The 15,635-nt window shown below is 38.6% G+C and overlaps 1 protein-coding gene across 4 annotated transcripts; it reads left to right on the forward strand.

Moving 5' to 3' along the window:
• Positions 1-6,673: 6,673 nt before the first annotated feature.
• LOC108956383 (transcription termination factor MTERF8, chloroplastic-like) lies at positions 6,674-11,839 on the forward strand. Of its 4 annotated transcripts, XR_005547719.1 has the most exons (3): positions 6,674-9,221; positions 9,691-10,640; positions 10,722-11,839. XR_005547719.1 is itself a non-coding variant. In XM_039304799.1 (2 exons), exons 1-2 carry the CDS (start codon positions 6,816-6,818, stop codon positions 8,373-8,375), a joined length of 1,461 nt encoding a protein of 486 aa, XP_039160733.1. In that variant the 5' UTR covers positions 6,674-6,815; the 3' UTR covers positions 8,376-8,950. The 4 variants fall into 4 exon arrangements, 1 of the variants encoding a protein (XP_039160733.1); XR_005547718.1 differs by having other exon boundaries at positions 9,691-11,839; XR_005547720.1 differs by having other exon boundaries at positions 9,732-11,839.
• The last annotated feature ends 3,796 nt before the right edge of the window (positions 11,840-15,635 follow it).

The raw sequence follows: 15,635 nt of genomic DNA on the forward strand, positions 1-15,635 counted from the left end.
AACAAATGCAGAACAAATAAGGGATCACATATGATCCATATAGACTTAATTGAAAAAGAAACACATTCTTTTCCCTTTTTTTTTGTCAACGGTCAACGATCGAATTCAACGGTCAACGGTCAAAGTCAACGGTCGGGTCGCCGGGTCGTTGGACCGGTTGGACTAGTCGAACCGACCGACCGGCGCGTGTGCGTTGCACGCGCTGAAGACGCCGATTCGTTCCGGCTGCGCGTGGGGGCGCGACCGGCGGCGTTCCACCACTCATCGCGATCGTCTCAACGAGCCCTTCCATCCAACGCCATCAGAAATTAATTTTGAGTTACGGAAACTCAAAAAAAGGGATGAACAGTGCTCGGGTGTCGAGATTTTTCGCCCCGATCGGTGTTGGCCGATTAATTTCGCGAAAAACCAATTAAAAATCATTCATAAACATGAAAGGGGTCGGGAAAACATGAACTAGGGCTCTGATACCAATGTTGGGATTTGTCGGATTCCCAAAAACCGGTTTCGACACTAAATCGAACCCCTAAAACGAATGCGGAAGACAAGCCCGGGAAATTCACATGTATCACCGATCCTAAAGCACACCACGAAATCGAGCGTATCTTGTTAGCCACAGATTAAACACCGACGCCGATATGAAGAAGAGAAAACCGATCATGTTCAATCCGATGACGTCAATTGGCCTTGAAGGGAAGATGGATTCGCCTTTTGGTCACTGTTTTCTTTTTGGAGGGAGAGAGGGAGGAAGGAACGTACGTAATATGCCAAAAGGTACGTTACTCCTCTCTCTTTCTCCTTTTATATGTTCCCTCCAAAAAAGGAACGTGCCCCTTCATCATATCCTCCATCCATGGGCCCTAATCTTGTGGGCCGGGCTTTTAGGCCAAACATGGGCAGACGGGCCAATTTAGGCCCATCACATTAAATAAAACCATCAAAAACTACCGGCTGAATTCCTCAACAGCGCTTGTTGCCTTCTTAGAAGCGTTGAAGCGAGCTGCCGTTTCAGTGTGTAGCTCCTTTGCCGTCTTCTGCTAAAGCGCTTGCAACTGTCGACAAGGCGTTGAGCCGACGGACCTCCTATTTGGAGTGGGCCATGTGCCCAAAAGCTTCCCTTTCAGCTGACATTTACAGCCCTGGCTTGAGTTTGGGGTTGTTTAGAAATTTGAACGACCAAATGCAGCTTTAGTCTTTTTCAATGCGGCCACCTGGCTCTCCAGACGAACGCACCGACATTGGACACCCTGCAGAGTGCTCCTGTCAAGGCTTTTATGGCGCCCAGGACCCAGAGACACGTTCCGCTAGCCAAGCCCAACGCTTGGGCAATTAGTTGGGTCCCATTGCGCTTGCTAAGCCCAATGAGGGGCCTTGGTTGGGCTGCAGCGGCATGGCACCTGCCATGAAAGTGTCTTCCCCTAAGCTTTATGAGTTCAAGGTATGCCCTTTTACAGGAGGGATTCTGGCGCCGGCTTCCTTAAGTGAAGAGACAAAGTCATTTTGTTCTATTCCTTAGCTTGAAGTTTGAAGGAAATGGTCGACACCCAGTTGAATGAAATGACCGAGTATTCCCGCTTCAATGTTAAAGCAACAAGAAAAGTGGCTCATATCTTTATGCATCTGTATGACTTGATTACAAAGGAATCCACCTTGAATCGATGGCAAAGTTTCTTCGGTTGCTCTCATATTTTTCTGTTCTTTGACCTGAAATCTCAGAAAATAATCCTGTCAATGTCCATGAGGCATGAAGACCTTATTGCCCGTTGTGCAAATCAAGATGATTTCCTACTTATTGAACAGGAATGGCCAGAATCAGTGAATTAATTGGTCAGGAAAATCATTTCACCAATAAAAAACACAACACATAATAACTGAGATTCAGCTCTCTTTGGTTCGTTCTTTGATTGAATTACATCATTTCCACAAATGTTATGATTAGGATAACCACAAAGGACATATCCATTGTAAAAAAATACTGAAGATTGATTATCATCAAGGGATCTGCATAAGGCATGGATATATGCATAACAGGTGCCATTGGCAACTTCATTCTTTCTCTTAATGACTTGACACGGGTTAGGCTTTGGAAAGGTGTGTTGCAAGATACCTTAAGATGGAGTAGCCGTAATGCTTTGATGGTGGAAAATAACCACTGCAAGCTAATAAATGCTCTGCGAGATTGCAGTGATCATTGAGTTATGAAAACTCATTGTAGTAAGGTCTGAACATTGATATTCTTAGTGCGTGGCCTCATTATATAACATTTCTTGAGTATAACCCTATGTTTAGTGACCCAGCCTTGCATCTCTACATTCTGTAAATATATGTCATAGGAGGAGAAGTAAGAACAGAATTCTGATGCATGCTAACATGGTTTCATGATGCTATGCCAAAACTGATGTACTATGTGGTAACATGGAGAAAAACTGTTGTTTTGATATTAAGTTGCAAAAATGATAAGGAGCACACCCAGTCCATGCGAGATATAGCAGTTGATAATATACGACCTGAGACTAGTACAATTTGGTATCATCCTGCGTGTCCTGCCCGCTAGCATCTGAATTTAATCAGTGGTCTTAAAAAGCAGGACTAGCATTTGACTGCTCTGGACTATACGGTACTCTTCCTTTTAGCAAGGAAGTCAGTCCTGACATGTAGGAAGGAAATAGAAATGTTGCTACTGAGGATTGTTTAGATTGGAATGTAACAATTTATCTTGTAAGGAAGCTACTGACATAATTGGAGCGTCTCTGATAGACACTGACTTGTAAAGTATATCATTTCTTCACTAGAACATGGCGCAAGAAAATATTTCTGTCATTAGAGATGAATCTTTCTGAACATTCCATCAAAAATCTTATCCCAGTTGCTCTATAAATCTATTACTATAAAAGCGCCTTGGAAAGATTAATTTCAGTCCTCGATATGAGACTCCACAATTTAGGGGCTAAAGATCTCTTATATCCTTAGTCATTTACATCATATCCACCAAGTTTTAAGCATGGTTGTGAGATCTCTTTGAGTTGTCTTAACAATATAAAACTGATCATTATCATGGAAGAGGATCCAGGAGCAAGAAGAGATTCATGGAAAAATGTCCCCAATTAAAAGGTGTGTAAAGGACAATTTGGGCATAAATTGCGGATCCTGCTCACTGAAGAACTGCATATTGACACAGCGATGAACTTAATTTGAGGTCATGTGGCACAGATCGCTCCCCATCATCTTGAACTTTCTCCATCACAATGATGTAAATACAGGTACAAATTCTATGCAAGATCTCTTTGTTTTTCCTTATATTGAACAAGCTACAATGCTAGATATGAAGTATCTCTGCTTATTCTTTAATTTTGCAACAATTTTCTGCTCTGTGGACAAACCTGTTCTCCCTGGATTTTCCTGGTCATATAATGTCTAGAGCTTTGGGATTCTTTTTTGTTCTTTGTGTTTTCTTACATAGTTCTGCAGTTGTTCGAGTAAAGGCATGGTTAATTGATGTTAATTCAACATGTTCAACGGTTAGCACAGTAACAGACGAAGAACTTTCACAAGGACTGATAAGTTATGGGAATATTAGGGAGTGCTTGTACTTTTAAGCTCATTTCTCTGCCTGACTGTTACTCATATCGATTGAAATTTTTAGTTTGTCAGTGAGCTGTGAGGAATACATATTTTCACAAAGGCCATTTTAGAATTTATCTGAAGATGATGGAACAATATGCTCAGCAAAATGATGAATACAGGTTACAAACTAACCTTCTCAGTGGTTTGTGTATGATATCATGTGCAGCATAAACCTTAATTGAAAGACAGCTGAAACATGTCTCCAAATTATCTGCTGTAACAATGCTATCTCACTGGATACAAATCATAAAATCTTAAGTTTATACTCGATATTGAGTTTCATTTCCTTTTGGAGATAGAGATCTTTCAAATAAATTGGGACATTGCCTGTTCAAAATGCCATCAGAATTAGCAAGGAATAGAGTGTTGCTATTTATTGATGATATCTATACACAATACCTATGTTTTAATACAATTCTAATCATTAAGAGATTTTTTCTTTTTTAAGTGTTCACTTAAGAGGGCGTGACCGGTGATGATAACTCCAAGTGACGCGGATTTAAACTTCAATTTCATCTTGTCAGTCATGCATTGGCTTTGGAAAAGAACAGTTACCATTCTAAGGCAATAGGACATGAGATCCTTGGACATGACAAAAATTCATCGGCTACAAAACAATTCGTGTACAGGTGATGTCCTCTCTTCTCTGTGTTGTGCTTTTGGTCGAATCAAAGGATGTCTACAATTGTTTGCGTCATCATGCGCTTTCGCGGAATTGCGTGTTCTTTGCTACTTGCAAGTTCTTGAAGGTGAAAAATAGAAAGGAGCAATAATCTCGTTGCTTGTTGAATAAATCCACTGATTTGTTCTTCATGGGTATAAACAAATGTCGAGAATGGAAAAAATTTCTCCTTCTTGTCTGCAATCATTGCTTATATTTCTGCGACGCTCAAATAGATTAAAATCATAATGCAATAATCTATAGAAATGTAATTATCACAGACTGAAATACCATGAGAGTTCACGTACAACTAGAGTAGAATATAGGCTAGCATACTGACTCATTGAATGCGCAGGTATCTTTTTTGGTTTTGCACTGTCTGTTGACTAAATATCTGAGAAGCTAACCATAGCAAATTATGAGCTGCCCCACTGGGCTAAAGACGAAGAGCACATCAACGTGTTTTTCATATCCTCATCACTACTCACCACAAAGTCATCTCCTCAAAATCCAATCAAACTATAAAGCTTATTGTATTTATTCCCCTGTTGCAATCAAACATAGGAGACCTTTTATTTGGCCTCAAAGCAAAATCTAATGGACTAAAGAGAGAGAAAAATAATTTTTTTTTAAAAAAAAAAAAAGGAGAAGATGAGAGATCATTAATAAAGTAAATGGGGTCAACCAGCTTTTGTTGATCAAGGGCCCGATAAACGCAAAAAGTCTCAAGAGCAACAAAAAAAAAGGGGGGGAAACTTCCCTAATTTTAAATGTCTTTGCTTCCCAGTCTATAATATCCTTTTCAAGATCCTGAACCTGAAGATTTGTTTGATCCAATATGGCTTTGTCAAGCCAAAATTGCTTGATTGTAAGAATTGAAATGGTTGACTTGGGATTGACTTGTGTCACCCCTCGAACCGCATTGGTTATCTAATGGCTGAGCTTTAGCACGTTGTCTACTGTGTCCCAGGCACGATGCTTCTAATAATAAACCCACTTATCAAATTTACTACAGATTTACTGCTTGAGCCGCCATGCCTCAAATATGCTTAAGACTTAAAGGGGTAAGATAGCCTCTAACTATCGTTTTGCTGAATAGTCAATGTATTAGTATACCCTAATATAGTATATGTTGCTAAAAATTTTCTAAGAAAGGATTGATTAGGATTTACTAATTATCTTTCATAAATGGAAAAATAGCCCGTTTGATTAAGGTAATACTTTGGTTACATTCTAATAGGAACATGTATAAGTCCTATTTTCTGTTCAATTCGCATCATGCATATTGTGCATAAAGTATAGTCATTATTTTCAGAATGTGTGGAAGATCGGGAACAGGAAGGGGCAGGTGAGGAGCAGCACTGGGAGGAAGAAGAGGAAATTAGGGGGTGGAATTGAGAAGGATTGTGGGTGGGAAGAAGAAACTCAAGGTTTCGGGTTCTGAGGTTGGTGAATTGGGTGAGGTAATGTGTTGGGATTTTAGCCTCTGTGTTCACCATTGTTTATACTTTCTTACGTTGCTTTTGCAAATGGTCATCATGTGCTGAGTCTCGACAAAGTAGTATTAGTAAGCATCTTTCTCTCGCCACTCTCTCTTTGTTTATGTGGTTTCATAACATTTACTTTTATTGATATCTTAAAAATATTTATCTTGTGATACGTATTTTTTTAACTTTTGTAATTACCAAGTAAATGCAAATGCAACATTTGATTGACATTATGTAAAAGTTTAAGAAGTATTAGTGTCTCACTCCTATGCTTAAACGGTCAAGAGAAAATGAGTGATCAATGTAGTGACTCCCTCTAAATGTTACTATAACAATTTTATGTCCACTATGTAGTGTTTGATTTAGAGGCATGGTTATTTTGCACCACTTGGCCTGAAAGTGTACGGTTGACAAACCTGTCAGTGTAGTCTCACCAAGATGCTAGTAGTTAAAAAATCTCTTTCGTTTAGAGGTTTGCCTACGACGAGAATTGCGATTATGACCTCGTAAAAGATAAATGTCTCCGTTATCATTATGTCAATTACTTCAATGGAAAAATGCTATTTATTATAAAATTAAAATCATTATCGTAATTATGAATAAAGCTAGTCATTTATATAAACAGTGTAGTATTCATATGGGTAAGTTATTGATCATGTACAAATATTAAATTAGTATTTCGTTTGTTTCGTGAAAAATAAATAAATTGTAAAAATATATTCTTGAAAAATGATTGTTTATATCCTTGCAAAATGTATAGATATACATTATTATCAAAAATGAATATTTTTTATTAAATTTTTTTTTCAAGGGATATAATTATTTTCGTCATTTTATTTAGGTGCGATACGATGAGACCACGTTGATGGTCGGAGAAAAAGGTCCCGCTCAAAGTTCTGGAAAAAAAAAAAAAAAAGAAAAAAAGCGCCATTAGCTCTACGCCTCTCATCATCTCCATCCATCCTTCATTCTGCTACCGGGAAACGCACTGTGCAGAGAGCTGTAATCGACTGCTCTCTCTCTCTTCTCTCTCGCTCGAGCTGATGTTGACGAGCCCTCGACCTCCCGCTTTCTTTCTCCACTCGCAGCGCTCCGCCACCTTCTCTTCCCCCAAGTCGTCCCCTTTGCTGGCTTCGAGTGAACCGTCGGGAATCGGATTGAGGGCGCCATCTCTTCACGTGCAATGCCGCCGCGTCATCTCGTCACCTAACGTCGAGTTCGAACCGGGTGAGTGGCTCTCAGAGACAATTCATCAAACGGTTGATGTCCATGAACGCAATTTGAAATATTTGATCGAACTCCTCGTTAAAAGTCTTGCCTTTTCAGGGGCGTTGGATGTGTTGTTTCAAGAACTCGGGCTCAACGAGAGAGAGACCGAATCTCTCTTGACCAGGGACCCGGATTTGAGGCTGAAGTCTATCGGTTCGTTGCGGGCTCGCGTCGCCTCTTTGAAATCGGTCGGAATCAGTGGCCTTGAGCTCTGCCATTTGGTTGTGAAATGCCCTTCTGTGTTGGCAGCAGGTGAAATCGATCCCTTTATACTCTTCGTGCGCGACCAATTAGATGGAAAGGTTGACCCAATGCAGCTTAAGCGTCTCTTTATGTCAACTGAGCCGCGATTCCTAGCTGGATTTGAGGAAAAAGTTAATTTGCTGACTGACAGTGGGATTCCTAGAGAAAAGATTGTTCATGTTCTCAACAATGTGAATTTAACGAAGGCTTTGTCTCTTAAGCCGTTTGAAGAAATTGAAAGGCTCCTTAATTTCTTGAGCCGCTATGGTGGGGTTGATTTGATCGTGAGGCATCCCCCCATTCTTAACTTCGATATGGATACCCATTTGATTCCGAGAGTGGAGTTTCTCCTAGAACTTAGCGGAGGAGATGAGGATGCAACCGGGGCAGTGTTGCGCAAACTGCCTACCTTTTTGAAATACCGTGTGGAACACTTGGAAAGCCATGTAGAGTTCTTGAGGTCATTTGCGGGATTAGATGATCAAGAAATATTCAGGATCATTCTTGTGTTTCCTAACATTGTTAGTGCGAGCAGGGAGAGGAAATTGCGTCCCAGAATTAGCTTTCTCAAAGAATGTGGACTCAACTCCAATGAGATTTTCAAGTTCTTGACAAAAGCTCCTTTGTTTTTGGGTCTATCTTTTGAGGGCAACATTGCTTATAAGCTGGGTTTTTTGGTGAAGATTGGTTACAAGTACAGAACAAAGGAATTTGCAGTTGCAATAGGCGCTGTGACTAGGGCAAGTTGTGAGAATATGCAGAAGGTGATTGAGCTCTTCTTGAGTTATGGGTTTTCTTGTGAAGATGTGCTTCTCATGAGTAGGAAGCATCCTCAGATACTTCAATACAATCCTGATTCTCTGGAGGAGAAAGTGGAATATTTGGTGGGGGAGATGGGACGTGACCTTGAAAAGCTATTGGATTTCCCTGCATTTCTTGGTTACAAACTCGACAGTAGAATCAAGCATAGGTATGAGGTGAAGAAGAAGATTATAGGTGAAGGGATGTCGATCAACAAGCTGCTTAATGTTTCGTTTGAGAGATTTGCAAAGAAGAAGGTAGAAAAGTTGGTGCACAAACCTAAAAATTAGGGGTTGCTCAATTTCATCAGCAGAAGTTCATGGCAAAATTGATGGAAATTGCATAGTTACTGAGTATTCTCAAAGCTTCATTAGTCGAAGGCTTTTGGTTTTTTCAGGCGAAATTCTGGCTTTGACTTCCTTAGGTGAAGATAGAAAGTCATATTTTTCATCCCTAAACCTGCAAAGCCATTATTAAGTTCGAAGAAAATGGTCGATACCCAGTTGAATGAAATGACTGAGTATGCTTTATTTTAAGGTTAAAGCAACAAGAAAAGTGGCTGATCTTTGTATTTGTGTAACTGTCATTTACAAAGGAATCACCCTTTTGATCGCAATGTTTCTTTGGTTGCTCCCACATTTTTCTGTTCTTAGTCCTGAAATCTTTAAAAACGTGATTTGACATTGAAAATAATCTTGTCAATGTGCATGAGGCATCAAGACATGGTTGCCCTTGTTATGCAATAGATTTCCTAATCGGGATTGTCAAAATCAATAAGTTAACTTGATTGCAAGGCATCTTTGATGAGGACAGTCATTTCACCTGTAGAAATTGCAACAAATAATTGAGTGTTAATTCTGTTGTCTCTGTTTGTGCTTTGATTAAATTACATTCTGTAAATTATTACGACTGTTAGTTCAGGATTATCTCACAGGACTTTATGATCATCAACAAAACCGAGGATCTATTATCCTCAAGAGATCTGCAAAGTTGTGGCATTTATGCATAATAGGTGCCATTGGCAACTTCATTCTTTCTCCCATGCAACATGAGGTTACACTTTGGAATGGTGAATTCCAAGACACCTTAAGATGAATAGCCATACTGCTTCGATGGTGGAATATAACCATGGCAAGGTAAGAATTCCTATATCTGCGAGATTGTAGTAATCATTGAGTTATGCAAATTCATCATATTCAGGTCTGAACATTGGTATTCTTAGTATGTGGCCTCATTCTATGGCGTTTCTTAAGTTTTATCCTATGTTTGGTAATCCTGCATTGAATTTCCACATTCTATAAATAAATGTCAATGGAGAAGAAATATGAACAAACTATTCCCATAGATGCTGACAAGGTTTCATGGTATCACGTCAAAACTAATACATTATTTCCTGATATGAACAAAAACTAATTTTGAAAAGTTTGAATTTTCTGTGAGAGTGAATTGGAGGAAAAAGGAAAAAAATTTCTTCACCCACCTCCTTTTTCCTCTTTCCTCCCTCTCCCAAACAAAGCATTAAAATAGTATCAAAAGATCATGACCCACTCATGTGTAAAAAAGTCAAATTGATCAGATAACTTACTTGAAATTTCTGGATAATAGATGGGGTGTGAATCCTTTTATGCTCATGGCACTGTGACTAGGACAAGTTGTGAGAATATGCAGAAGGTGATTGAGCTCTTCTAGAGTTATGAGTTTTCCTATGAAGACGTGCTTCTCATGAGTAAGAAGCATCCTCAGATACTTCAATACAATCCTGATTCTCTGGAGGAGTAAGTGCAGTACTTGGTAGGGTGGATTGGACACGGCCTTGACGAGCAATTAGATTTCCCTGCATTCCTTGATCACAAACTCGACAGTGGAATTAAGCACAGGTACCAGGGGAAGAAGAAGATTATAGGTAAGGTGAAGGAATGTCACTCAACAAGCTGCTTTGTGTTTCATCTGAGAGATTTGCAGAGAAACTTGAAGAGCTGGCGCACAAAGCCTAAAAAGTAAAAGGTTGCTAAGTTTCATCCGCAGAAGTTCATGGCCAAAGTGATGGAAATTGTACTGAATTTTCTCAAAGCTTTACAATTTCAAGGTTTTGCTGTTTTATTTTTCCCAGGGTAAAATTCTGGCTGGGACTTCCTTAGGTGAAGATAGAAAGTCATTATTTCATCCCTAAACTTGCAAAGCCATCATGGTTGATACCCAGTTGTTAGAAATGACTGAGTATTCTCAATTTGAATGTTAAGCAACAAGAAAAGTGGCTCATCTTTGTATTTGTGTAATTGTCGATTCTAATGGAATCCACCTTTTAATTGATGGCAATATTTCTTTGGTTGTTCTCACATTTTTCTGTTCTTAGTCCTGAAATCTTGAAAAATGTGACTCGAAATGGAAGAGAATCTTGTCAATGTGCATGAGGCGTCAAGACATGGTTGCCTTTGTTATGCAATTCAGGATAGACTTCCTACTTATTGAACAGGGATGGCCAGAATCAGTGAGTTAACTTGATTGAAAGAAATCTATGATCAAGAGAGTCATTTTACCAATAGAAATTACAATATGTAAGTGTTAATACAGTTCTCTCTGATCTGTTATTTGATTAAATTACATTATTTCCATAAACGTTACAACTGTGATTTCAGGATTACCTCTGGACATATCATCATCAACAACACTGAGAATCAATTATCCTCAAGATATCTTCAAAGGCGTGGCATTTATACATAATAGATACCATTGGCAAGTCCATTCTTTCTCCTATGTGACTTCAACACAGGTTAGTCTTTGGATTAACGAATTGAAAGACGCCTTAAGTTGAAGTAGCCATAGTGCTTGGTGGTGGAATATAACCATGCAAGGTAAGAAATCCGGTATCAGTGAGATTGCAACGATAACTGAGTTATGCAAACTCATCATATGCAGTTTTGCACATTGATATTCTTAGTGCGTGACCTCAGTCCACTGCATTTGTTAAGAATGATCCTATGTTTGGTAATCCTGAATTGCATGTCCTGGGAGAAGAAATAAGAAAAAAAATATATTCTGATACATGCTGACATAGTCTCGTGGTGTTGCGTCAAGACTGATATACTATGTATTGACATGAAGAAAAATTAATTTAGAAAAGTTTGAATGTTCTGCCAGAGTGAATTGGAGGAAAAAGGAAAAAAATTTCTTCACCCACCTCCTTTTTCCTCTTTCCTGCCTCTCCCAAATGAAGCATTAAAATAGTATCAAAAGATCATGCCCCGCTAAAGTGTAGAAGTGCCAAATTAACCAGATAACTTTCTTGAAATTTCCAGATAACATATAGGGTGTGAATTCTTTTATGCCCATTCAGTGAGTCCTTATGCTAACCTATTTTATACTTTTAACTGTCTACAAATTCTCATTTTATTTTACTCTGTCCTAGTTATATTTTTGCAGATGATTGTATTGCAAGTGTTGAAAAAACATAAGAAATCACTGCAGACAAGAACAGATCATTGAACTTATATAACAAGCAATGGAGTTATTGTTGCACTCGAAAGAACACACGAGTGGACCTATGTAACACGGTTTCGTGGTATTGTATCAAAATTGATGTGCTATGTCATGACATGGAGAAGAAGTTGTTTTGAGGTAGGCTAGTTTTTGTTTTTGATCTTGTTCCTCGAAACTATATGTCAATTTTCTTATGATTGTGACTCGAGCGGTGAAGGAGGGAGTCGGAGAAGAAGGGAGAAGGAAACAAATGAAGAAGAAGATAAGAAAAAAGATGGTAGTGATGGAGACTAGAGAGAGAGAGAGAGAGAGAGAGAGAGATTTGTTTGTTGATGGGATGTGGGCCCAACAATTTCGTGGAGAAGAAAAATCAATCAAATGTATTAAACGATGTTCAGAAATTTTTACGTAGGTGATTACGAGGGGTCTTAATCAGGGTTGGTCGTCTCGCCGTGCCCATTACTCCACTAATAATGTTAATTTTAGCTTTAATTTCTTGACCTGATCCGTTGACTAACTTAGTCTTTCCTATAGGACAAGGCGACTCCAAAGTCTCCAATCGAACAAGGTTCATCCAATCTCTTTTCAATCTTTTCATATGGTGCCATCTCCACATACCCCAAGTAGTTCTTTAACAATTTCACTTTGCCCAAAGACAAACAAAGACCTGATTAATGCTTTCAGCTTTGCCGATGTCTTTGCAGTGTTGTTGCTCTTCCTTGTTCTGTTGCATGCGATGACTAGCAATGCGGCTCCGAGTAATTCGTAGTACGTCGCTTCATTTTGTGGTGAGATTCCCAATATAAGGTTCTCATTTTAATTGAAGATTGAATCGAAGAGGTGTAGTGAGCAGGAGAATGAGTTGGCTTGTGAAGATAATTGCACAATTTTATACTTATGTGATGACCGATACTAGATGCGGTCTATCAATTATTCCATCCACCAAATTAGATTAGTCGACTGCTCGTCTCTCCCTTTTCATTCATGGGTAGTGTATAACTTCAAGCACCGTATTGACCCAAACAACCTCGTGATGGTCTATTGGTCATTGTGAACTGCTTGAAGCCAATTAGCTCTCCATTCTACATCACCACCGGTCCATGTATTGAGTGGGTGTAATCTTCCAACACATTATCGAATTGGAACTTGTATTTTTCGAACTTATTAATGACTTATGTACACACTATATAGCATCACTTTAATAAAATAGAGGTCTTATAATTATGCCAAACTGTTGAACACGGTATAAGATTCTCTTCAAAGATGGTGGGGGAACATGCTATAAGAAAATAAAGATTGTGTATCAGAAGAAAGTGACGGGGGAGGGAGATGGATTTGTTTGTTGACGGAATGTGGAGCCAACAATCATGTGAAGAGAGTTCTGGAGGAAACTTTTGAATTTTCAATGGGTGTAAAATTTCCAAGGATTGGACGTGACTCCACTAATAATGGAACTTTAGTTTGGGTCCCCCTTTTTAATTTCTTGACTTGCATGCTTTTGTTATGTTGACTGACTTGGGCATTTCTATCGGTCAAAGCAACTCCTAAGTCTCCAATCTAATGAGGTTTGTCCAATCCTTTTTCACTCATTTAATGTTGGGCATCCTTTTGTCCACACACCATCCAATTCTTTACCAATTTCTTTTTTCCCAAAGACAATCAGAGACATAATTAATACTCTCAGCTCCATGAATATCTCTCTAGTATTGCTGGTCTTTCTTGTTCTATTTGCAAGCGATGTAATGCATGAATTTGCATTATTTTTTTCAATCTGAAGATTCAAAACTTGCTGGATGGGAATGTTTTCTTGGTTATGCACTGCCCATAGGCTAAAAATTTAGGGGTCCAACCATAGCAATGAGCCACATCAACATGGTGTTCATATCCTCATCGTCACTCACCACAAAGTTATTTCCTGAAAATCCAATCCAACTTAAAAGTTTGTTGTTGTTGTTGTTGTTGTTTCTTCTCTTGTTGCAATCAAACATAGGAGACCCCTTAAGTTTTGTTAATCATTAACAAAGTAAATGGGCGTCAGCCAGCTTTTGTTGATTAAGGGGCTCAATAAACTCAACCAGTAAAAAGTTAGAACAAAAGAGGGAAGCTCTCCTAATTTCAAATGTCTTTGCTTCCCAATCTGTAATATTCTTTTTCAAGTTCCTAAACCTAAAGATCCGTTGGGTCCAATATGGCTTTGTCAGGCCAGAGCTTGCTTCATTGTATGCGTTGAACTTGTATTGCCCATCAAGCTGCATCAATTATGTTCTTGGTATTCGGGTCGAATGGCCAAGTTTTGATAGGCTACCTGTCGTGAGTGCTTCTAGTGATAAATACCCAAAAATTGATCTTTTTATTGCTGGAAAATCAATATAAAGCTAACAATAATAACAGCCTTATCACATTTAAAATGGATTTATCACTTGATGCGCCATGCCTCAAAGCATCAAAGAGATGCTCAAGACTCAAAAGGGTAATATAACCTCTAATTATCGTTTAGGCGAATATCCAATTTATCTATACAGTCTCATAAGGTAAATATTAATAAGTTTATAAGAATGTATTGATTAGGATTTATTACATATCTTTCAACTATATATATCTTGCTAAAGTGTAGTTATCATTTATTAGCATTCTTCACGACTGTCACGAAGGACGCACTAATGTGATTCTATCGATGTTATGCCCCTTTCTTAGCTTAAAAGTAATGGCTACATAAGACACAACAAAAATAGTGTAACTAATTAAATTTGAACGCGACAAAAGATGTTTCTCGTGGGCTTCAAAAAGCAAGTCTGTAGATTCCTCATGTTTTCTTACTTCTGCACTCTCTTGCTACATGACAACAAATCTCCTCACGTCATAACTTCATCAACCTCACACCCCTAATCAAATCTTATTTTAATAGCCAAACCAAAGTCTTCTTCCATATCTATACGGCTTTTTGAACAAAATTTGTTTGCTGTATCAATCGACCAGAGTAAATCAGAAGTGGAGGTGAAAAAGAGATGTCACTAGTTTGAAGTGATTGCCCCATTGATATAGACCAATCTCCAATCCACGTGAAAGGCTATTGAGTTTGCTTGTCTTCAATAATTCTTGAAAGATGTCTCCTTATGATTCTTGCCAAGAATAATATTCCCTATATCGCGCCCCGTCAATTATTAGGGGGACAAAATTTTCTATAAAAAAATGTGAAGACCATATGATAGAGAAATTCATGAGGACCCACTATGGACTCGAGTTGTCCCCACATGGATCCCTTATTTATACAGCTGTGCTAGCTAAATTTTTACTTAAGCAACTATAGTAATTCTAGCTACGTGCATAGCAATAATACAATAATAGGGTGGATATATATATGATTTTGGTTTCAGGCGAAATATAGGAGGGGAGAGGGTATTTTATGTAACGCTACACACATAAGCTATTGCAAATTTATACATTTTAACTTTAGATAAGGATTTTCTCAAATTTACTTGATAAAATATGTAATCGTTCATAGCTAGGTCAACGATGTGCAATATCTCATTATCATATAAGATAACTTTTTTAAAAGAAGACTGATCAACTATGTAACAAATTGAATGATGACTAATCTTTGAGACTTAATTTAGCAAAAATGGAATAAATATCAAGTGATTAAGGTGTGTATGATAAAATTTCTGGCCAGAAATTGATTTTTCAATTTCTATTCCATGGACGAGTTTTTGAGTAAAGAAACGCGTTTGATAACAATTTAAAATTTCTATTTCTGAAATAAAAATTCGTTTTATAACAAAATAAAATTTATATTTCTAAGAGTGACAACAACCAGCGTTCGGTGGCCGGAGTCTGATGTTCAGTGGCCGGTGTTCGGCATCCGATGACTGGCGGCAAGTGGCCGAAGTCCAAAATCCAACGTTTGGCATTTGGCATCGGTGGCGGGCGGCGAAAGTCCGAGTCGACACGGAGTCCGACGACACCGGCAGCGGCGTTGAACATCCAGAGTTTTGATGTCGACATTCGGAGTCTAATGATAGGAGGTCGGCGGCGAGTGGCTAGTGACCGTTGTGAAAGGAGTCCGGCGGTGGGTG

The sequence above is a fragment of the Eucalyptus grandis genome, chromosome 11 (assembly GCF_016545825.1).
Source record: "Eucalyptus grandis isolate ANBG69807.140 chromosome 11, ASM1654582v1, whole genome shotgun sequence".
Classification (NCBI taxonomy): Eukaryota; Viridiplantae; Streptophyta; class Magnoliopsida; order Myrtales; family Myrtaceae; genus Eucalyptus; species Eucalyptus grandis.

What these genes read in the sequence shown, in the direction of transcription:
- LOC108956383 (XM_039304799.1), top strand. Translation starts at nt 6,816, where the DNA reads ATGTTGACGAGCCCTCGACCTCCCGCTTTCTTTCTCCACTCGCAGCGC. An exon ending in TAACGTCGAGTTCGAACCGG is followed by an intron (nt 7,000 to 7,098) that starts GTGAGTGGCTCT and finishes TTGCCTTTTCAG; the next exon opens with GGGCGTTGGATGTGTTGTTT.